A 25,189-nucleotide genomic window follows, 5' to 3' on the forward strand; every position below is an offset into this window, starting at 1 on the left:
AGGCAGGAGACAGCTTTCGCCTGTAATCAGAATTTGAAGGGGGCTTTCAATGGAAGATTTTGTAATTCGAAAGGTTTACGTTTCAGTGGCACTTACACAGCAGAAAACTTATGGGAGACAATATCCCCAAGAGGCATCGGCATACTGGTCTGAAACACACTGTTTATTAACTTCAGAGAGCTACAGTGGTATCAGAACCCATCCAATTAGCGAGGCCTGCAGGAATATTTGCACTCCTAAATCTCTTGGTTTCTGAAAGGGTTAAAACTTATTATTAGCATATAATTTACAGGTCCTTTCTCCCAGGAAAGAAATAATGTACAGTAAATGCCACATTCATTTTAATAATACATGTTACAGTCTGTGCCCAACATCTGCACAAAGGTAAAGCAGACAGATTTTTTTGACATGTCCCACTCTGCCATCCAAACACAGGCTTTTTGTTTCTTAAGTGACGGAAGGTTTAATCAAGAAAGCAGGCAATTCATCAATCGAAACAAGGCTGCTCACATCGCCCTGACAGCACACACATGGTTTTATACAGAAGAAACCTGGCCACCTGTCAGCAGCACCTTTTACATCAGGATATACAAATACACCGAGTGATCAATCCTCCAGCTCTTCCCATTCATTTCTTCGTTTTCTTATTATATTTTTCTTTATGCTAGATGTTGCCCTCATTCTCTGCAGGGATAGATGGGAGACAAGGCAAGCTATGGCTGTTTATACACTATCGTAAAAATTTATATACCCTTAGAGTGACTTATTTCCCTTCTATTTGAGTACCATTATTATAAATAATTTTTCACTTCATTCAGGAATTTCCCCTGTACATTATTATCTGTGGCTGCCTGAGAGAGCTCCCTCTCTCCCTCACTGTCCTTGTAGCTCTGATAAGCCAAAGCAATATGCAGCCAGAAGATGCTGAAGTCTGAAATGAAGGCAGTATGTAGTCACAACAACATCTTAATTAAGCTGAAGGCCATGAAGAAAGACTACGCTGTGAAATACTGAGCAGTGTCTGTCGACAGGTCTGTCTGGAGCAAGGCATTCTTCTTCCAGCAGCTGCCCGTTCGAACATGCATATTAAACCTGTCAGCTCCTCAGCACCACACTCCCAGCAGTGCCCAGAGACCTTTTGCAGATCAACTTAGAAGTAATTCTGCCCGCTGGTCTCAGGCACAAGCCATGGGATGGGAGCAGGGAGTCTGCCCAGCATGGAGGACAATGCCCGCAGCCAGCCGCCCTGTGACACATGGCATGCTGCCGCTGCGAGGTCTGGGCCATAGTCTCCTATACGCACCCTGTCAAAGACTGATTCATTAGTTTACTGTGCAGAGAGCAGTCTCCCTAACTTTCTGGTCACCCGATGCCTCATTGCGAAGACTGAAAGTGACAAAAGCTTGGTTTTAAAACTGTAATTACTACTTTCAAGATAATTTTTCCCTTGACTCCAGCTTTGTGATGATAACTGCACTGCACACCCCAAGGAGCAACAGGACAGTTCCAGGCGGGATATGGCAATTTCTGCCAAAATGTATTTTGAGATACAGAGTAAGCTTGACAGCCAAAATTCATTTCACCTTCCATAAATAGGCTGAACCCCAGTTGGAAGTGTTGTTTTCACCGACTGCTGAGAAAATCGTGGGTGTCTACAGAGAACCAAGACCATGCTGCAGCTCTTTATTTCACCCTCCTTTACAGCCCCCTCCCTCCCTAAATAGCTCATCCTGTCCCCACCACAAGAACTCAGACCGAGGCGATACCAAAATTGGAAAGTAAGAGACCATACGTTAATGGCTTTTGTTTCCCTGTGCCAGCACCGGGGATCCTTCCATTTTGCTGAGAGCCAAGAGAGGGAGCCCGCAGGCTTGGCCACGCGCGGCCGGCTGGCAGCACCACAGAGCAGTCCTGCAGCCCCCAGGGCACCTGCCAGGGCACCAGGTCACCTCGCCTGCCACTCGCCACCACGGTCTGCACATCTTCCCCATGCCCACACCTCCCCTGGCGCCACGGGCCCCACAGCACACCGCAGCCGGGACCCCACAACATCCCAGCAGAGCAATTAGGGACGACAGTGGAAGTGCGTTAATAAATTTCCCGTTGCCATGGCACTGCAGCAAGGCACTTGCATTGCAGTGCAGATAAAACGGACTGGCTGCAAACTACACCAGCGTAACAGGAAACTTCGCAATGGTTTCCACAGTGTGTCTGGGGGCTAATCTACCTCGGCAATGACGAAGGGAACTGTCACAGCACCTCATCACAGCTGCTGAAAAGGCAGCCCTGGTCGGGAGTTACGCATGAAGATCCCTGCCAATGCACAGGATGTTTCCTATGACAAGACCCTTTCTTCAGAAATGATTCACAGCTGCAATAGCCATTACCGCACACGTATGCACAACTTGTATAACAACGTGTCTGGAAGAGAATGTGAAGTTGCGGGGGGAGAAGTTACATACTTCGACTGAAACGTGCTCACACAAACACGGAGGACTAATGCCATGCCCAGTTTTGCAGGCCTATTTTGTGCTTTGCTTATAACTATCTGGTTAAGTATTTGGGTTCTTTGCAAAACAGGTCACCTTCCCAGGCTGCACTGCAAGCAGAGGCAGTCCATGGGAAGTCCTAGAGCCGGGCTGTTCTCAGTAACATTCATGCAGAGTTGCTGCCTTGCTGTTTGTGCATTCGATGCTTCCTCAGGAGAGAAAGCACAGCCTTCTGTCGTCCATGCAGGACTATCTCTCATGTGGCCACAAGAACACGCCTTCCCTTACATTTCTAAATCTATTAGGGCAGGAGAGTAACAAGAAAAACGAGTACTGACAAGAATTATGCAATTGTTATATTCCATCTATTTAGGAACCCGAAGCTGCAGTTTCAGTCAGAGATTACCTTTTAAATAACCCTTTGATTATGGTACATGAATTAATGCCATGTTCCCATGTTAGAAGTGTCACTCATTATTAACAGCAAGAACCTGTGAATGGCACATTTTTGCCATCTTCTCTTCCCTGATTATGCACAAGCAGTACATATTGTACAGCCCACCGAATCCACTGCTGCTTTTTCTGTGTTTCCAAGCTGTCCTGAAAAATCTCCTTCAGCCAGATGAAGGGACTGTACTTCCATTAGGTTTTGACAGAATCAGGTTTAAAGGCAATATTTTTCTCCCCTTGCAAAATGACATAACAAAAAGAAAACTGTGGCTAAGTGTGACTCTACTGTGCCTATCACAATATTTGTTCAGCTGTAATATTACTCCAAAAAAAATAATCCTAAGGAAAACTCTCTTCCACCCCAGCACTACTCAGCTGAAGCACAGAATATGAGCTAGCCCCCTAACAGGAGAAGCAGGTGAAACACACTGTTGTGCCACAGCTGTGCCTAACATTTTTCTTTAGTTTGCAGAACCAGAAGTCCTTTTGCTGGTGTTCACAAATAGCTTCCAGACCACTCAGCTCTTGGCACATCCAGGAATGACAGACTCCATGAGATACAACTCTAAGGCATCCCTGCCTCTCACTCCGAGAGGCATTTCTTCCTGGGCCCTGAGAACGAGGCTACGTTCCTTTTTAGTTCACCACTCCTCCAAGAAAACAAATACTTAAAGGCACTCCAGAAGAGCAGAGCTGTTGGGGACAGCTCACAGGAACCCCAGTTCCAAACCAAACCCACTGCATGGTCCTGAAGCACAGTAGCAAGTTCCCTCACCCATGTAGGTACAGGTATGGACTTGACCCTCCAACACTTTTTAAATACACATTTTCCCTGCATACCAGTACTAGTTAAAAATAAAAACCAGCTAAAATATTCATTGGTGGGTTCTTTCCACATTGACATCTGGAAACTATCACTAGCTCCAGCACTTGTATACCAGCCTGGAATGGTGAACAGAGAGAAAGCTGCAGTGAGAGTCACCAAGCCTGTGTGTGCAAGCACACACTTCTTACAAATAACACAGACACCCCCCCTCCATATCCTAACATCTAATTTCAAATTTGCCTTAATACTCAGTAAAGAAATCTATGCAGTGCCAGTATTCACGAAATACAAATGGGAAAGAGTAAAGATCTCATCTGTTTTTAATGTGTATGTTGAATGTAGCAAAGATTAGTGCATATGAAACTCATCCTTGCCAGGCAAGACAAAGCTTCCTGTGAAACGGGCAGAGATGTCATCTCTTATGACTCACCTGTGAAGATCATGAAAAAGATGAGGAGCAATGTTTGTGTCAGTGTTGCTTTCCATCAGAGCTCTCATCTAGCACCTCCACGGGCAGCATCATCCCTCCCCAAGGGCTGTGATCTCCCCAGAGATCAATAACGTTTGCTTCCAGTAACACATGTGCCTGGGCATTTTCTGGGGTCTCTCTGCACCCCTTCTGCTCTTGACACTTAAATAGCACTAACGAAAAGCTGGATGTACATTTCATGGGTACTGCACACCTGGCTGTCTGCAGAAGCAGGGTTGCTTTACTTGGTTACACTTCTGATTACACAGAAGAGCAGAAAACCATTGCGTGCGCCAGCTTACCTGATATGGCATACAAATTTGAGTGCTGGTGCTCCAAGTCCAGGCGAGTGCTGTGACTCTTCCCACGAAAGCTAGCAGGGAGTGTCAGCGAGATATGCCTAAGGAAGAGAGATGGGAAATGGAGAGGATGTTACTACAGAGCACAAGATGCTGCTGCTGCCGTCAGCTTGCTCTTGGCTGATGACTCCAGTCAGGTTAAGCTGCAAACAGAAATTTTAACATTGCTTACAAAAGCTGGAGCAGGCCCCAAACACCAGGGGGAGGCTGAGGTGGCGATTCAGCCATTACAACCAAGGGTGGTTCAGCTGCTTTACCTACTCCTTAGTCCAGCTGCGAGCAAAGACTCTACACCCTGGTGCAAGCCCCCTCCACCCTGCTGAAACGCAGACCCAACCAACAGCCAAAGCACTACAGAGGCAGCCAGCCACCCTCTAGCAGCTCCTTGCGAGCCAGCACCCGGGGACAGCTTGCGCGGTGGCTGGCAAGCGCAGTCCCCCCCTTTGCAAACACAAGCGTCAACATAAGGCATGGACAGCATGCCTGCACACCCTGCGGGACTCAACTGCACTTCCTTCAAGGCAGAAAGCGCTAACAGCAAGTACTTTGGATTAATCCATGCCAAAACTTCTGAGTACATTCATAAATAAGATCTTTGAAACTCTCTTGATGACTAAGGCCTGCTCCAAACCTACCCAGAGCCTGCTGCGCACTCCCATGGTCCCTGAGGCAGGGGGTGACACACATGCTGAGCTTCCTGCACCAGCCCCGGAGAAAAGGGAAGCCAAACTTCACTCGTCACCTCTCTAGCTGCAGCAGTGCGCGACACCCTCCCTCCCAACCATGCTCTGCCCAGCATTCCTGCAGCACAGAGATATTTTTACATCTTCCCTTAAACTTTCCTATAAATAGGAAAAAACAGAGATCATGGAAGCAAAGTTGAAACTACTTTCAGTCACTCAGAGCTTATTAAAAGGAAAACCCAGAACATGGCAAGCCTGGACACAGGCTAGAAGATGAGGTAGGCGACCTTCCTGGGAATACACGGTGTGGGAGGGCAGGATGCGACACCCAGCAAGCCCTACCCTCATCAGGCCCTAGGACTGGAGAGGGGCTGCACATGAAGCGCCTGGAGCTGCTCTGGACCAGCCCACGGCACTGAGGATGGACCCAACAGCCCTTCGGGCAGGGTACACACAGCCAATGCCCGCTCCCCCGTCCAAGCAGGACACAGCCCCAGAACACTGCTGGGCACCGGAGTGCTGGGGCTTGGGAGAGCACAGGCAAGGCTGCTCTGCCTCTGCCGCCACGCTGCCCACCCGATATGGCCAGTGTGGCCACCAGGAGCTCCACCAAGAAGTCTGCCATGAGAAAAGACCTTTTGCTGGTAATTGTTATCGATAGCTCACAGATTTTTATGCTTTGATGAGAGATTCGGGCTTTTCCCTTTTAATTCAAATCTGTATTTTTCTAATGCTGATCCCAGATCTGTGACAATTTTTATAAAATGTTACTATTAATCTTCTGGACTGCATTGCCATGTGTAATGAAGATGCTCCCTCTTCATGGAGAGGCTTAGCACAGCATGAGGTAGAGGCAGCAGCTACCATTTCACACGAGCAAGAGCTACTAGACATGGCAAGACCCTTGACATTGCCCTCCTGCCAGAAAAACAAGGTGGCCTTTGCCTCCTCTCACAAACGGCATACCTGTGAGAAAGGGCCCTGCGTATCCTCCAGCAAAGCAACAAATCCATGTTCTTAGCTAGCAGGTTTTATCTATTGGACAAATCATCTGGAAATTATCTGCCTTTAAGAACAGGGCACATTTTGTGAAGAACTACGTATTTTTAGCCCTTGATGCAGCTGATGGTGAACAGCACGGATAAAATAAGAAAAGGCAAACATCAAATTGAGTTTGCTTGTGCTTCCCAAAGATATTTCTAACCAAAAAAAGATGGTGTGAAAATATTTTCGAATTTGGCTAGCAGTTTGCTGTTTAAAACACAATCCATATGAGACTCTTTGCGAGCAGAGGCAGGTTTGTCATGAACACACTTTAAAACAGAAGACCACTGCCTGTAGGCATTACACGCTTTTCATTTGTTTTTTAATAGTAGTATCCAAAAATACTTTCCAAGGCACCAAAACAGCTAACAAAGACTTTGAATTTCTCTTGCTTGTACAGGGAACCACTTTCTTCATCCCAAACAGAACAGCAGGAATTGTTTTGGAAGTAAACAAAGCAGATCTCCTTGAAAGGCCCATTTTTAAAGTTTTTTTTTTAAAAGTATTTTAAAGTTTTTTCTTTTAAAGTATTTTAAAGTATTTTTAAAGTTTCTACCAGCTTCTGCCGCAAGAGAGGCTGACCCTCCTACCTCCGGCCAGCCCTTTTCCACAGCTCTCCACACCAAGCCGGCCGGACCGCCACAGTCTGCAAGGGAGGTGATGAGCCAGAGGACTGCACAGACAGTCCCACAGCTGGCTCTTGGTGGGCACTGCCTAAGCACCACAAAGGAGCCACCAGCGCCACAAATGCACACAACAGCTTTCCAGTAAAGCTCCGAATTCTCAGTATGCAAAAGATTTTCTGAACCAAGTCCCCAGTCGCTACCAGCATGCCTGGCAGCTCATGCCAGCATATGGTGCTCATGAAACCTGGTGCTAAAGCGGCATGCATGCTCCACGCGTGTAATTAAAATGAATCGCTCTGAGTCAGAGGGACTCTGACCACATACGCGTGAGTATGGCGGCAGAAAGTGATGTATCCAGGTCTCGCTGCCTAACTCCACAGGGTATCCCATTTGCTTCTCCACTTCAGGTCTATCAACATTAAAAGACACACGGAGGAATTCCCTTGTGGCGGTAGGCATTATGAAGGCTAGGCATCAGGGTGCATGCCCTCGCCTTCAGACCTGCTCTCAGCAGCTGGCACTGCTGCAGCCACTCGTGGGGCTTGTGAGTGAAAGGGCCAGTTCCAGCCGCTGCTGACCCTGGCCTGCCAATACTGGGGAGCCTGGATGCAGGCTGTTAGAAGGGTGTTTGGAAACAACGGCCCGTGCCCTACCCTCCGTGGCCACTTTCCATCTTTGAGATAGGATGAATGGGCATTTCATCACTCCCACCGAGCTGCGTTGAGGAGAGCCAGGGCTCTCCAAGGAGAACATTTATCTGCAAGACCACAAGACGGAGGGCAGTAACTGCTAGAAGGAGATCAGCTCTCACCTTCCCCCTTCCCTTTTCTAAAAGCATGACACTGTATGGGAAAACGGGAAACAAGATCTAATTTATTTTAAATTAATGCAAACTTTGGCCAGGATCAATATAACTTATACCTACTAAGTTGATTGCATAATGTATTTTCCTTATGTGTTGTGAAAGCCAAATCATTTTGCATTGTAGAAGACAAAAAAAGAGGCTGCCATTGAAAAGCAAGAAAATCCCAATTACAAAGTCCCCAAGTTCCTAAACACATATCGTGAAAGTATGTGCAGCTCTGCAGCATATGGCAAATCAATTACTAGTTTAAATTTTAAAACAAAAACATGGTAAATGTGTTGCACAAATAATCAAGAACAACGGTTTCGTTTAGATTACAGCGGCCACTAGAGTTTTGAATACAATTAATCATCATTCCAGGCAATGGGAAGCCATATTGACACTTATTCCTAATTTGAATATTTAATTAGGGTGAAGTTCTTCATCAAATTATCACAGAACTGGGAGGAAAGCCTAAAAGATTTAAACAATTACTACTTTAACCCTTCACCAACTGCTCACCTGTGAGCACAAGAATCTCTTCCCCATTCTACAAAGCAAGAACATGCCCAGGCAATACAAAAACGCAGTATTTAAAAGTCACTACAAATACCCTGGGAAAGGTACATGGACATTTAGCATCCTGGAAGGATGCTTTGAAGATGCCAGACTGTCACAGGCTTCTGACCTGCCTACGCTCCTCGACCTTTATCAGAGCAAAGCTTTCAGTCCAGATCTCTATTTTAGCATCACATGTAGTTCCTACTAGGGGTTTTGTGGTTTTGTTGTTGTTGTTGGTTTGGGGTTTTTTTGTTTGTTTTGTTTTTTTCAACTGAAGATCCTGTCCAGGATCATCCACCAGGTTCACGTGCCAAGGGATACCAAAGCTGCTGCCCAAAGGCTGACCTGATGCAGCTGCCCAGTCCTGGACACCCTGTGTGCAGCAGGTTTCCCAGCCCCTGCCCTGCACCAGGAGCTCACATGATGCGGCTGGACCCCAGCAGTGCTCCCGACCCACTGCACCTCCCTCCACAATGTGGGTATCTCCTCCCTCCACACCACTATGCCTCAGATTGCTCAAAAATCCCTTTATGTGCTGTATTAATCCATATAAGAAAATCTCTTTTAATGAGGAGTGATATAGTTATGAACTCTCTAGAGCCATAATTAGAGCAAACTAATTGAAGTTGTGTTTTGACACACTTTCCAAATTCACGGGTACTGCATGACATATTCACAACACTACTGCTGCACAGCCATGGTGACAGCAAAATCATTAGGCTAATAACGCTTATTTGCATTCTTATCATGCCAGCAGCATGCCGTTAAATACTGCTTCAACCAGTGCTCGTTTACTCTGAAAGTTTCCACTGAAACATATTAACAGTAATTATTAGTACTTTAGTGGAATATCTAATGTTAAGGAATGGCAACTTGCATTAACTATCCCCATGCCAATTATTTTCTTTTTGAACTGTCACAAAAAGTAGCTTTCTTCCTCCCCGCTGAATGAAAGCCACAAAGTGGATTTGGTGCTGCTAGGAAGGAGGGAAGGATGGAGAGATGCCTGCCCCAGTGAGGCCAGCTGTCAGGGCTCCAGCCCGCTCTCTCCACTCTCTCCAACATCAAAGTCAAAACCATGCTGCTCCAGCATGGGTTAAATACAAAAAATATCTTTCCCCAGCATACAATAATTTCCAGGCAATTTAGAATGAAACAACTGCAACAGCACAGTTCAGAACAGGGTAGATTTAATTACTCTCTTCAGTTTTTCTTTTAGTCATTAAATCTATGGAACAAGCCTACATACGACAGCAAAAGCAGCAGCACGTGATGAGAGAGATCCTTCACATGCTAACAAAGGCAGTTTGAGGTCTGCGTGCATTATGGCCACTTTTTGAACATTTTTGGAGAGAAACTCGCATAAAACAGGCCCAGGAATGCCCGACAGTTCCAAAGCAGTTATTAATAACTGTCTGCAGGAAGGTGATGAACTGCTTTTGAAGTTAGGGGGCAAGTACTCATAAAAAGTAACAGGGTATCATAAGGGGAAATGCCAGATATCAAAGGATGCTTCATAATTCATATAAAAATATCAACAAGGCACAGCAGAAGAACAACACTAAGTTTTTGCTTTCCAACTGGACTGGATGTGCATGGTAGAGAAATCAGGCAAAACTTTCAAGAACCGCCCCACATTATCAAATATATTAGAAACCATACTGCATGCTGCAAGCTGGAATTGTCCTGTCCTTTGATGTACTACTGTCATGACTGCAATTTATCTTAAATAAACTTAACGGTGCCGCAAAAACTGCGGTCTCGTAGGAATACCTTCAAATAACAAGAATCATATCTTCCATTATCAATGGATTACGCAAAGATCATGTCTCATGAAAAACTGAGGACAGAACAATTAAATTCCAAGCTGTAAAAGCTGAAGACACACCTAGAAGAACTTAGTATCAGGCTGTAGCTCCCAAGAAATGTAATCCAACTTGAAAGCTTTGCCCGTGGAGGGAAGAAATGGGCTGCTGGCATCTCACTGACAGATGTCAGAGGACCTCTCAGCAAGTGCTCACTCTACCAGAATGCATCTTCCAAACTGCAGCTTACAGACAATGCCATAGCTATGTTACCTCCGGTTGCAGCAGTGTCCAGAATCCCATCTACAGTATTTATTCACTGTCCTTAACTTTTACTGTGCTCAGGCATTGCGATGCCAGAACACCTACCTCATACTCCAAAGAACTGCAATGAAAAACAAAACTGAGGCAAGAATCACCTCGGGTAATGGACTTCATTCCAGACAATCTATTCCAATCGTGTAAACCAAATATTTAAATACTTTCTAAAACCTTCCTGACCCTTTCCCTAAAACAAGCAACATATGGGCTTTGCAAGCATTTCATCTCATTCCAAGCTACTAAAATATCCTGTTTCCCAAAAATCAATGAGAGCTGGTGGTGCCAGATTCAGATTTTATAAAAGCCCAAATGCAAGAGAGAATGAAAAAGGGAGTGAGTGATTCTTTCCACTTTTAGATTTACCCGTTTAATTTTCCCAGCTGCAGAAATGGAAAAAGGCCTGTCTGCAGCATGCATACTCAATGCACTACATACAGCATGCCTCCACACATCCCCCTCCCAAAATGACCACGCCTTGAAGGCAGGGGAAAATGATATTGCGCCGTTCTGTCAAAACTAAAGCAATCACCAGCTGAACAGAACAAACCCTGATGATGCTAACAAGGGAGCATGATATACTGCAGACCAGCAACCCAAAATGTAAAGCTTAATGCAGAATGAAGCTCTTGCAACTTCCTCTATACAGGGATTAATTTAGAACAGAGGACTTAAGTAACCAGGGTAGAACAGCTGCCAAACAATAGAAAAAACCCAACAAGTTTAATTTACACTGCTTGAAAGTCTGAGCTGTAGCCCATTAAATTGTTATAGGCAGAGGACTGCATCAAAGAACTAAGACCTCATACTGTAAGCATGAAGTGCTTATGAAGTGGTTGTCTTAGATGAGCAGCACGGTGTCTCTGGAGGCTGCAGCGGGAAGAGCACAGCCTTCCACATCCTTCACTAGCTGCTCTCCAGAGTCAGGAGTTTTCAGATAATGAAGCAGTAGGGGAAAATTGCCAAACAGCAGAAATACTCCAAAAAGATAAATTACACACGGTGTAAGCCTCCTCAGTTAGGATTTTAAATTCTGTGAAATTAATCAGCACAACAAAGCCCAGGCTCACACGTCAGTCCGATGAGAAGCATCTCTCCGGGGCGATCCCCTTGCCAGGGGTGGAGGGGGGCTCTCGCCCAGGGAGACCCCGCAGCACCCGGGTGCTGCAGGCACAGCCCAGCCCGTAGGGAGCAGCAACGCCTCCCCTGCAAAACCTGTTAAACAAATATTCCACATAAAGACTCATTTGGGAAGAGCACGTTGTCAGCACTTTGCCAGTAATAAATAATGACAGTCCATACACTTTACTAACAGCAATAAACCTCAAGAAGCGTTTTGGAAAATGGTGAAAAGTGATTGATTTAAAGAAGGAAATATCTGAACACAACCACATGCACTTCAGGGTGAAAGCACAGATTACAAATCAACAGTGGCAGAGATCATATTAAATAGCAGACAACACAGAAGTTTTAAGGAAAAAAAGCTTAATTCCTCTGCAGGGCTTATTTAACAACTGAGTCAATAGCTTCTTTGAATTAATACCTTCAGTTTGTACTTAATGACTCTACCCTACACCCTAAAGAAAACATGCCCGCAGGAATATTATTGTACCAGGAACAGGGCTCTATAAAGAAAAATGACTCTAAGGAGATCGAAGCCTCTTCACTCACAGCACACCCCAAATTTTTCAATGCGCCCTCAAAATCAGCTAAATCAATCAGACTTTAACTACAGTTACTGTCTCTCGGCTGCTGCAAGGGATTCTTGTGCCTGGAAGCCACTCATATTGTTTAAACATTTTTTCCTAATCATCATTTTCTACCACTAAAACATACTGGACCGTGACCAATTTTTGCACGTCTTCATCCAGCTGAGTTGGATGCAAGCCATACGGTCAATGCAGTTTCATAGCAAATTCCTTATGGGAAACAGACTCTGGCTAAATGTATGCCAGCACCCCTTACCCACTCAAACAAACCATCATGTTCCTATTTGCACAGCGTACACGCATCACAGACATTTCATCCTTAAATTTTGCTTCTTACGATACCCACTAGAAAGGATCTATGGAAACACTTCCTCCAGGCTTCAACTTAAGTGTTTCAATCTCTTTGGGTTTTTTTTATCCACAGCTACTGTGATGTGAACCGAGCCCTTGAACCATCCTTGCCCTCTTGTAGGGTACATAATTTAAAAACTAGGAATATTTTACTGTATTTCAAAATACAAGCTATTTGAGCATTCAAGCCAAACAATATGTTTTATTAGTTGTAAATCAGAAGGTAGTTTTACTTAGAGCAGTTTTGATGAAACAGATTAGAAAACACAACTCCATCAAGAAGGAAGCATTTTGTAGAAAGGATCAGACCATCAGAGATCCCACTGGCAATACCTCTCAGAGCAGTTTTCAGTCAAACTAGAAACGCCCATCCCAAAGTACTCCTCATTTGGTAGCATTTGGTTCAGATGAGGGACTTTAAGGTAGACTGCTACCCCTCTGTGAAAGCACGGTGGCCAACAGGCTACCAGCAGCATCTGCCTCTGGTCCACTGCAGATTTTGGAAGTCTTTGCTTTGTTCTGCACCAGAGGAGAACAACACTGAAACCCTGGAACTTTCTCTTGTACAGACTGTCCATAAAAATCTATTTTAAATGTCTTAAAAAACTAAGATAGTTGTTTCTAAATAATATTGTTGCTATTTCAAAAATATGGAAGGTAAAAGGCTTCCCACTTCCCTTCAATTAACCCACTGCACAGAGTAAGACCGGCTCATCACCAGAGTGAGTTTAGGTCTCTATCACACAGGCTTGCTGGTGCTTTATTAACTACCACCTATTGCACATCATCAGCTTCTAGCAGAAAGCCATACACTGATCACTTTCCAAGCTTACACGACAAAGTTCAAACACCATTAATAAATCAATTTGAAAAATCAGACTTCTCTGCCTAGAAAGGAAATTCTTACATTCCTTAACATTAAGCTCCACTGGGAGCAGAGAAACAGGAACAAATAATTTCCCTTTCCTAAGGAGGGATAGCTTAACTATTTAAAAGGTAATTGGGAGCACAGGAGGAAAATTTACACATCCTGCTCTTATTTCAGGGGTTTAAGTAGGACAATTGTTATCTGCTTATCAAAACTAGAGCAGCATGTCCCTGATGCAATACTCCTGCTAGATCAGTATTTCAAGACCTGGGCACTTGGTGGCACAGACCGACTTGTGCTCAGAGCACAGAGAGGGTGTGCAGGGAGGGATGGCTGCCAACCACACTGCAGACCCACAGCTGTGAGGGGTGTGAGCTGCAGCACAAATGAGCTGTTTCTGTGGCTTATTAGCCATGCGGATCAGGCAGGAGTTCCAAGTACAGCAGACTTTTGCTGGGGCCCCAGGGTCTTGCATGGTGTGCAGCCCCTCTCTCCAAAGCCCAGACCCCCGGGGAGGAAGCAGGCAGCAGGGAGAGGCCCACATACTGCTCCACCCCCAGGCATCACTCCTGGGCTGGGGCAGAGCCCCTGCAGGCAAAATCCAGAGGGACACTGCCTCTAGACCAGCACCAGGCCCTGTGGCCATGCTAGAGGCTGCTGCAGGGACCAGCACTCCACCTGCGGCCCCCACCAGCTGGGCATGTACGAGCACTCACTGCCCTTTCCAGCTGGGCCCCACCTCCAGCACCAGCAGCCTGGTCCCTTGCTTGCCCACGGTGGGCATTTCAGACTCCTTGGCTGGACACAGACCACCTGCACCCAGGGAGCCTTTTGCCTGGCACCCCCCGGCCATGGCAGGCTGCTGCGCTCCAGCTCACCCACGCTCGCTGCCCAAGGCCAGCCTGGCCACTTCGCCTTGCTAACAGGAGAAAACTGTCCTTTCCATCCAGCCAGTCTGTGCCAGCTTTGGCTCTCCCTGCTGCTGTACACACAGGAGCGGGCAGCTGCCCCGCACCAGCAGCATGCTGCCGTTGGGGAAGTGGCCACCCCTCTCCCAATCCTCCCCCCACCTGGCTCTGCAAACTGGTGCCTCCTCCTGCCGGTGCCCATGATGGCTCAGGCCTGACTGCACCAGGAGTCCCATGCAGTAGGAGCCCGCTCAGTACTCCCAACTGCCATCCCATCGGGACGGCAACTCTCTCCTGAGCCACCGTGCTCCCATGCCGCTGGCCTCTCCTGGCCAGGCCAGGCAACCCAACAACTCTGTCACCTCCAGACATGCTCTCAGAGCTGCAGCACTCAGGGCCAACACTGTTTTGCTCACTCACATGCCTTTCTGGTCAATCCAAAGCACGACTGACTGACTCATGGCTCTGTCTCCTGGATGGCAGTGGGCACTGTGAGCCCCACCGAGACTTGCAGCTTGGGCTTACCCCCTGCCCCAGGACTGGCTTGCCCTCTCCCCTGCCCTACTTCTGTGGTTCTCAATTAGAACAGCTATGAAGACATGCCACAGGCATCCCACGAAAGCAAGCGGAGGAGTTCTGCCCTTCTGAACCTGAACACTGAGCACCCAGGCACACTAATGCATGATACGAATACAAGTGGATTGCTGCAAGATCTTCTTTCTCCCTGGTAAACGATTAACCTTTCAGATGACAGCCTTGCAAACTAAATGACTGAACGATTCCCAGGGTCAGCACAAATCTACATTTTCAAAACCTGACATCAACAAGTAAAAGTTGTGACTGAATCCCAGTCTCTCCGAAAGGAAGATTAAACGCCTGTGACACATCATGTGCAATCAGAGTGCTCCATTTCCCAAAGTATCCATCACAGATTGATAACATCCACGCAAAAAGTTAAGTGCAATTATGTCTGTCACTGTAAAACACACTTCAGCAGCACTGACTGACATCTTGCTTGCAGCTGACAAATTGTGAAAGGCCTGTTTGAATGATGGTGGCAGAGACTTCAGCAGCACCTTGGGAAGGGATGCAAAACGCACTCCCAAGCCACAGAAGCCACAAAGGCTCACAAAGCACCATGGATGTAATGGGAGCTGCCGTGTAGGCAGTTACAAGGCAAAATGGTTGGAGGTTGGCACAGAAGTCAGGGACTTGCTCCCCAAAAGCTGGAACTGGACTCGCAAAGAGAAGAACATTACACACAAGTCCTACTCCAGCCTACTCCAACAGAGCTTGCAGTATGGAGGGGCTGAGCCCCAAGACACTGCTCAAATGCTCATGACGTGTACCTTTCTTGAAGTCTCCAGCCCATGCACTGGCAATCACCAATCTGCCGGCTGGGTGAAGCAAGAGTGTGCAAAGGGCCAGGTGAGTTACCGGTTACCAGCACTTCTTCGGGGGGAGGATTACCTTCTTGTTCCCTGAAGCAATGTCACAGCACCAGGGAGTGCAAGCCTTCAACACAAAGTAGATGTACTGAGGAAAGTTACGTTAAACTCCCACTGGTGACTCAAGTCAACAAAAGCAGTTCTTTAGTAGCAGCCTTCTAGGATGGGAAACTGCAAGTGCATTTCTCCAGGCTGCCATTAGTGCCAAGAAGCTGTCGCAGAATTTGGAGAGAAAAGACAGTAAAGCAGCTTGATGCCTTGCACAATGGCATGATTGTGCTCCACAGCACAGCATGCCATCCTCACTGGGATGCGCGAGGGCTGCCGTTAAGAGACCATTAAGCCAGATGCCTGTAGTAGGAAACACCAAGGAGAAGAAATGGCTGAAAAATAACATATGCAGTCCAGCACAAATATCAAACAAAGCCTCCCCTTGTGCAGTTCTGACTGCGAGCCGTAACCCCGTGACACAAGCAGCGGAAGCAGCATTGCTGACGAGCAGCAAGCTGTGGAGGTCAAACCTCTGACACATGACAACACTCTGATGTGCCGCCATCCACTGCCATCAGTAACTTATATCATGGATCAGAGGAGGAAACATGGCTGGCACAGAAACAAACATCTCCCACAGCAAAAAGTCCTTCCATTTAGGAAGGTTTTGTGGTGCAGCAGCTCATTGGTGTCTCTTACTAGTTTAGTTTATATCTAGCATTGGCAATACTTTTGAGGCACCCAAGCACACCCCCTTGATTAAAAATTATTTTATAATGCTAGACAGCAACTAAAGAGAATGGCTTAAATATCTGACCAGCCTAACAGCAGAACCTCCGTAGTGCTCTCTATTCAGCACTGCTTGCTGATTTTCTCCTAGCACTCATGGCAGGATAACTCACTGCTGTTCCCGTCAGGATATATCCACATGGAACAGAACAGCAAACTGGCTACCAGTGTAATCTCATCTCTCTGTGGTGACGTAAAAATAAGAGGTTACTTGTGACTATGATCTTTCACAAACATTAAGTGTTGAGTAACTTAGCACATTGCTGATAAAGTATTAGAAAAGGCTTCCAAGTAGTACGTGTTCCCCGTAATAATGAAATATTTGCAGGATGCACTTTTATATACATTTCTATTTCTTAAAAAATATATTGGATAATAAATAAACAGAGTAAAAAAACAGACATGAAAGATGCTTTGAATGATCAGGCTGTTGGTGTAAAAGTTACCTGTAAATCATGCACAGGGCATGAGAGCAGAGCTGGCTACAGACAGGTGGTTTTTACTAGGAGGCATTAATGTAACATTCAATTATTCCACTGCATACTGGCTGTTTTAACTCAGCCAAATTAGAATACATTTTATATTGACTATTTTGACATTTGCTTTATTTGGCAAGTAAAACAAAACTGATCCAATTTCCTTGCAGCCATTGTAAACCATAAACTGTACAACAAGAGGTTATAAAATATATAAGCCTTGTAAACACTTCTTTTCAGACTGTCGCTGATGCTCTGAGCTCTAATTTTGGCCCTGTTCCCAATAGCTGACACTGTTCTGCAGCCTTCCCTGCTCGGCCATAAAGTGACCCTTCCACACTTAGTGATTAAGGGCTGCCATTGACATTCTCTTGCTATGGTAATTTTTTCTCTTTATTGTGGAAATCTGCCCAGGCAGGAATTTCTTGCAGAGAGAAAATGAAGATCTGTACTCTAAAATCAAGACATCTTTTTGTTTGATCTCTCATAGCCTGTGCTAGCATGTAGCTTATGTCCAGTGGAGCTTCAAAACAACGTATCAGCTCCCGGTGGGACAGGTAAATCTCCAGAAGACTGTTGGCTTTTCATCTCTTTTGCCTCCATCTCTGTTTGAGAGGCAAGACAGCATCTCTGCCTGCAGCACATCTGACAGTACAGGACAGCAAGCAGTGTGCCACAGCACGGCAGGCAACTAAGCAAAACTCTCAGTGAAAGAAACACCCAAACGCTTTGGAGAGCTCAAAGAGCTGCTGCAAGACAGTAGATTTAAGTCTGGGTCATGGGTGAAGGCTCAAGTGTACACACCTGCCTTAAAAATATATCAGATAGCTTTTTTGGGAACAGTTTACAGCAGTTCAAAAGCATCACTCTCTGAAATGACCTGTAAATCAAGATTCTGAAAGACATGAGCATTTTCCACCCTTATGACACAGTGACCTTTGTATACAAAGCGATCCCTCTGGAATTCCCCTCCACTATCTGCTTCAAAATACTAGCTCTCAACAGTTATTGTAATACTGTAAATGTATCTGCAGTACACCAAACGGCTAGTCCAAAAATACATGTTCACATAATTAAGCAAAAGCCCAAAGGAGCCAGCAGAGAACATGCTGTCCCCTGGCAATAGCCCAGCCCAGAGTTCAGTCGATGAGCCTCATCAGTAGAAGCCCATCTCACCTGGATGCTGTGCTTTCATAGCAAATGCCAAGAGTATAAAGAGCTCAGTTTAACCTCTGTCTGGGTTGGTTTGTTGCTTAACACCACTCTGTTTTGTCCAGAGAAATCCAGCAAGTAGGCTGTCAATACTGTTAGATGCAAGTATATACACAAGTGTATACATTTATACACACGCAAATATTGCCTGTAACACAGGGAAAACAACCTGGATGGACGCCATGCCAGCACCTGCCCAGAAGTGCTGCTCCTGTCAGTCACTGCAGGATGAGCAGTCTACCCTGCATGTTCAACGTCATCTGCTAGACTGGAGCACAGGATGTGGGTCCAAGAAAAGAAAAAACAGGGCCAGTACTTCAAACCATGAGTGGACTGATTCTAGATAATGAGCAAAATTTGTCTCCCTATGCATTAAAATCTGTATGAACACTTCTCCCTCCCTTTGGTAATCAGCTTGACTACAGTTCTGGCCCACCCTCCAGGGGTGACCCACGTGTACTTGGAAACTACAACATCCCGCATAGTTTAAAGCAAAGAAAAGGTGTAGTTTGCCATTTCCCTTCCTCTCCAGGCTTTTTTCTTTCTTCCGACTTCTTCGTCTGTATGCCTTTGTATAAAGACAGTCAAAAGAACTTCCAAGTAGGCAAATACTTTGAAGAACGACACCCTCCCTCATGATCAGATCACACCACGTAATCATTCATATTGACATGGCACCCTGGTCTTGATTCCACCAGGCAAGGTTAGTAACAATACACCATGCAGCGTCAAGCAATAGGGGCTGGAAAGCAGAAAACTTACCTTGGCAGGTTAGGAGCTGGTGTCGAAGACTGCACTTGGGAAGGAGGAGTTGCAGGCTGTGAAGATTCATGGTTGCGTGGAACTCTGCCCATCCGGTACCAAATGCCCATGTTGTTCAACTCCCTGTGCAATCAACACAGAAGACATTAATGTTGCAAGAAAATGCTGCACATGTGCACAAGCATCAAGCACTGACATGTTTCACAAGCACCTTGGTTAGTGAGAACCAGTCTAATGGGAAGAAAAAAAAAAAAAAAAAAAAAGAGGGGTTAGTTAATTCCTACATCAAATTCAGCAACGCTTGTATTTATGTAGACTTTTCTAATGACAAGCTTCAGCTCTTACAAACTACTACTTAGTAATTATATGAAAACAGGGTGCTTAGCCTTGGTACAATTAAAGTTACGACAACAGCCTCTGGAGTGAGGGGTACTTACCCTATGAACGTGTACTGAGGAGGGGCTTGTTTAGATCTGCCCAGGATTCGGATATCACAGATCGCTGCCTCTGTAGAATCTCGAGGGATGAATTTAATGCACAGCCTCTTTTTTCTGAAAGCTATTTCTTCTGCAAAAACAACCCAGGACACAGGGTGGTTTTTATGCAAGATTAGGGTATAAATGTTATTTATTGTCTCTCTAGATATTAGGCAGATAATTATGGCAGGAACTGGAGCCAAAGAACAGATATATGTCAGCAAACCAGACAGTGCAGTGCCATTCAGTGACTGGAGAAATTTTCTATCAGAAGCTCTCTGTATACCGTGTGAGATTTGTTATTAGGCACTGCGATAAACCAATACTCCCTACTACCCTCTGCAGAGAAGATAAGGCATCAAGTATGCCACAGAGTACTGCACCACAGAACCGAAATGGCAGGTGATTTTTCTACTTCCACACACTTCTCACATTCTCCTTCTCTTTCCGAGTAGTGTTTGCCTTACTGGCCTGGTAGTTGTATCTAAATAAGCCTCCCACAAGCATGTTCCTCTAGGAACATACCTGGAAGTCACAGACACAACTGGTCAGTTTGTCCTGCCAAGCGCTTCCAAACAGCCAACCAAACAGAGAGGAGGAGCAGGCAGAAAATCAGACTGCCATGCAGCACAGCTAACAGTAAAAGCTGCCTGCTCAAATCTCACACACCATAAGTGATAGTGACCTCTCCTGACTCAGTCAGCAAGCACTGAAATGGTACCCCCACAGTGTTTGCCCTGGTATCATTGTAGGTATAAACCAGATTTACAAAGTAGTAATTGCTAGGAGCTCCTATGGGGCAACTGTGCTGCACTGACCTGCGTACAGAGGGTAGATGAATCTGCTGCATAGCCCCTTCCTGGCTATGCATCGCAGAACAAGTTCACTTGTTTCCATGTTATCTATCAAGAAAAACTCAAGCCCGTCAGAGTTAAGACTTATCTGTATAAAGAATTCATGTATATACACACTGTCTGCACGAAGATATAATCCACACCCAGTTACACATCAGTCCTGTGACAACGGGTACTACTAGCGTACAGACACGGATTTGTGGTGCTTGGAAACCATTGCTCTATCTCATCCTAAGGAGTCCACAAAGTCTCAGTGTCAGCAAGGCGAGGTTTCTATTTGTGAATGCAGGCACTTGAAAGACATGACAGAAGTCTATTGATAAACTGAAAAGCTAAAGTGCAGACACTGAACGAAAATCTGGAAACAACCAACAGCTACAAACAAGTGTCTGCAAAATAAAAACCCTTCAGTTTAATATGAATAAATATCCTCCAGCTTAAAAATATGCTCTCACTTCAACAGATGGCAAACAGCCCTGTCTCTATAGGCTCCTCCTGTTTTGTAATCTGCACCTTGGAGAAAGCAATCTATCTCAGCCTCTGAAATTTGCTGTCACACCAGCACCAATAAATGTACAGACCGTGCGAGGTGTGTCACAATACAGCATCTGTGCACTCAGCTTTGCAGTTACAGCACTGCTTTTTAGAGATGTTAAATACCTGTATCCCTGAAGTCTAGTCTTCTCCTGCTATGGAAAACTAGGGTTTTTATTTGAGGTGCCTAAAACTGATTTTAGGAGTCCAGAGTTTAAGGCTTCCACATATGAAAATTTTCTCAGAACCTAGTAAGGAGTACTACAACATTTAATATATTTACCACAAGTCAGTTGTCACTTAGAAATGAACACCGAAACATGTATCACCACAGATTTAACTGTGAACAAAATCAGTGCCTCTTACTTGACTTTCACTGTAAGTACAAAGCTGACTATTTGCTTTTGTCTTCGGTCTTTCACACTTGGCTAGAGTCTGCAGACTGTAGCAAACCTGGTTTAGGAGCTGGATTCATTAATTACACATGCTTAACCAGAGTTAATTTTAAGTAAACATATTATAAACAGTCAATCGAAATGTGTTCATTTATGCTAATGGAGGCAGGGATATGCACCACTTCATTAATACAGACAGTGCCCCTGCTTTAAAGATTGTATGGGTTGCAATCCAATGCATTTTAAATTAATTACGAAGTCCCCTTCCACCTTTCCACCAGGACTTTCACAAAAATTACAGTAGCACACAGTAAGTGTCCAGCACTACCAAGGGCGAGTAGGATAAGCCAATGACTCTCCGCTGCACCCAGGAATTCACCAGGGAAAGGAGGTGACCCAGAGGAATGAGAAACAGGCTGCAGAGCCTTTCACTTCTAGGTCACGGGTTCAAATCAGAACAGGTCAGCAGTGACTGAAAACCCATCCTCATCTGTTGCAGACCTGGATGAATTATTCCCTGCAAAGCAGGCTCATGTAACTCCTTTCTACTCATAACTAGGCTGGATTTAATTACTGATGAGCATGGGTACCAGCCCTGCTCTTGAGGCCCTTGCATACACTCAGCACCAGTGCATGGTGTCCTGCAGCCCTTCCACACACAGATCCCACGGGGCTCATCCCCAGCCTCCTCCGCACTGCGAGCCCAAAGCACTTTATGCCTGCTGCAGAGCGCTGCGACCAGACATGGCTCCAGCTGCCACTGCCACGGGCCTCAGGGGATCCAAGTACACCGGGAACTTAAATGTTGCAGCAAAGCTATTTCTGCCATGCAGAAATAAGGATGGTGTTTTCCCTGGACATTCCACTTGTGCCTTCTCTCAGGAAGTACAAACATACCGTGCCATCCCCAGCACTACCTGCCAGGACACCGGCCTTCATTTGTTCATGATGGGAGATGTAAAGCCAGCGTGCATGAACCCAGCACCACGAGCACATGCCCTACCCTTCGGTACCCATTTGTGAACATCCCTCAGCCCCACAGCTCTGCTCCCCCCTTGCAAAATGAAAAAAAATAAACTATTGCCTCCTGCCCCAGATCTGTGCTGCTCTGGCAGCAAGTTGGTAACAATCAGGCAGCAGTATTAAAAAGCCCAAAGAGTACAGGAAAACCAAAGGCTGTTTCATGGCAGTCCAGAGCTGCCCCCAAACATGCACATGTAACCCCAGAAAGCAGCAGTGCTGAGAGCATCCCACTACCTGGGACTCCACTGCCTAACCACACCGGCACCGTGGAGCAGCTGCTCCCAAGGCATGGGACTGAAGAACAGACACCAACTTACGTGTATCAATGGTCTCCTGGATGGGGATGAAGCCCACGGGTAAAGTGTCCTTGATATCAATGAGCTTCATATCAACCAAGACGTTGCCTAAATGACTCTTTGGAGAGAGAAAAGAAACAGTTAGCTATGACAATGTCACAAAATGTAAACCCAGCTTTTATGACCTGCTGAACTCCCTGATACCTTATCATCATATCTGACCACCAGTCGCAGCACTATCAAAACCAGCCGGCTGCAGCAGGGCTTTTACCAACCCATCCCAGGTTAACTTCAATAAGTAGTTCCTGCACCTTGCCCCGGCACAGCCACCAATCCCCCACAAGGTTTCAAAAGTTCATCTACTGTCTGTGTTGTTTCTTCATCCTCTTCTGGCCAGTCCACCCTGCTTCTTGCCTGCTCATCTCTCCTACATCCAGGGCATGCTCTCTCTCCTCCCTCTGCTTCCTCCAGGTCTCTCTTCATCCAGTCCTCCTCTTCCATACCCCTTAGAGCTATTTAACCACTTAGCAGGAACCAGCCACAGCTGCACCTTATCCACATCAGCCAACCTACCACCCCTGAAGCCAGCCCACAGCTGTATATTATCAATGTTAAGTAACCCAGCTTCATTCCTCTACAATTCCCCTACAACCACCAACTTTGAAAATGGTAAGGAGGTACCAAGCCAACACTTGCAACTGTCTCCTCTGCAGGAACTACATGATGATTGACTGGGAGACCGGACAGCTTTCAGCATTTACAGATGCTTATGCCTCATCCACTGCCATATTTCTGGATCCTTGGAAGCACAACCAAATTATTCCGTTTGGAAACACAGCAGTTCAAAGTATTACCTCCACCAACTCATCCACTAAGCAGGTCACCTTAGTTCTCACACACTCTACATCTACAATAGTAGCACGACATCTCTGTGACAGCAACAGCAGAAAGCATTAAGGGAAGATGGTTCATGCAGACACAGCCAAGTTATTACATGCATTAGCTAATTAGTACTGAATAGACATGGTTCTAGCTCCAAACACAGGCACACTGCAGAAGAACAGGCCATTTGGAACAAAGAACTTCATTTGGAGTCCATATGAATTCTGAACTGATGCCTCATCCTATTAATCAAGGCTTGAAGAGCTCAAAACACAATTCAGAATGACAGCCTCCACAATTGTTTAGAGACCAGATTTTCTTTGCAGTTCTCATTAAAGCCTGCATTGCTGCCAATAATCTGGATTCACGTATGGAAGAAAACCACACTTTAGTTACTACACAGCCTTTATCAACAGAAATGCAATACAGAACAATTAAAATTTCATCCTAAGCCATCAAACCACATCAGTGTGTTTTACTGTTACTGGTTGCTAAGTACCTCCTGTAGTTTTTATCTGGCAGAGTATTTCAGGCAAACCTCTACTCTCTGACTATTACTCTCAACTATTTTAAAGTGTATTTAAAATTGCAGCCTCTGAAATAAGGGGAGATCAGATCCAAGTTTATTTTTTGCAGGTTCTGCTTTTCATGGCCAACTCCTCACCAGGAGGACCACCATGCCTGCGCCCTGTCCCACCACACAAACATGGCACATGTCCTCTGCTCATGCAAAGTGGTTGAGGCCAGGCAGCCCCCATGTGCCTCTGCCCCCACTTTGGCCAGGGCTTCTCAGAGTGAGCAATGCCGGATGCTGCAAAGCCTGAATGTATCAGTTAATGTAGTCCTGGCACAGCAAATAGTAGATGGAAGTGCTCGCTGCCGATTCATCCTTCATGTTTTATTTATCCAAACTGTCTGGCTGTGTTACATCAGCATGCAACTTTCAGCTGAACCAACAATCATTCCTACATCAACAGCAGACAGGTAGGAGAGATGCCTCTGATAAGTTGGTTAGCTGCTGAAACACGGGGAGTCAGCACTGATGCTCTGCCACATACACAAGAGAAAAGGGCACAAAGCCTCCTTTTTGGCGAGAAGCACCATTCAGGACCTCCTCACCATGACACTCAAATACCAGCAACGTCCTTATAATCTGTCAAATATTGTAAGCTGTTGGGAATGATTATTCTGATAGAGAGATGCTACAGACCATCTCTGTTATAAATCACCTATCTGAGGTGCATTAACTCTGCTAACTACAACATGTTCCTTGGGACAAACTGTTCCCAGTGTTTTGTTAAACCCAAAAGCAGCAAAACTTCCAACCCAAAGTATAGCAACACATCAATGTCCAGGCAACAGGACCTCTGCCTCCCAGATGAGAGCTCTAGGTCATGGCTACCAGGGAGGACTGAGGCTTTTTAACCCTCTGAGGTCCCCACTCAGGCAGCATTCACATCCCTGTGTGGCTGGAGAGAAAGAGAGAGGAGAGAAACCTCTTGCTGGGCTAACTGGGGACAAGCATGTTGCTCCCTGTAGGAGAGGAAAAGGCTGTTCCCCCACTGGTCTCCTCCTCCTCCCAGCCCATCAGCCCTCTTCCAGTCTTCCCAGAGGACCAGGAACACTGATCAGGTCTGTGTGCTCCCCAGGGGCTGGCAGACTGGCACCAGCATCTATCGGTCAGGTCTCTGCCTCACAAAAAGGCCCCTCACACACGTGAAGCCCACTGCCTCAAGCAGCA

General features: G+C 45.9%; 1 protein-coding gene across 6 annotated transcripts in view; it reads right to left on the bottom strand.

Annotated features, from left to right (window-relative positions):
* MVB12B (multivesicular body subunit 12B) overlaps window positions 1-25,189 on the bottom strand; it is a 68,878-nt gene that overhangs the window by 28,878 nt on the left and 14,811 nt on the right. For all 6 annotated transcript variants that reach the window (XM_056351159.1, XM_056351154.1, XM_056351156.1 and 3 more), the window contains 4 exons: window positions 22,588-22,684; window positions 19,426-19,555; window positions 18,989-19,111; window positions 4,537-4,634 (listed from right to left, as the gene is read on the bottom strand). In XM_056351159.1, coding sequence (XP_056207134.1) covers window positions 4,537-4,634; window positions 18,989-19,111; window positions 19,426-19,555; window positions 22,588-22,684 — 448 coding nt within the window. The remainder of the gene's footprint in view (window positions 1-4,536; window positions 4,635-18,988; window positions 19,112-19,425; window positions 19,556-22,587; window positions 22,685-25,189) is intronic.

This window comes from Falco biarmicus, chromosome 9 (genome assembly GCF_023638135.1).
Source record: "Falco biarmicus isolate bFalBia1 chromosome 9, bFalBia1.pri, whole genome shotgun sequence".
NCBI lineage: Eukaryota > Metazoa > Chordata > Aves > Falconiformes > Falconidae > Falco > Falco biarmicus.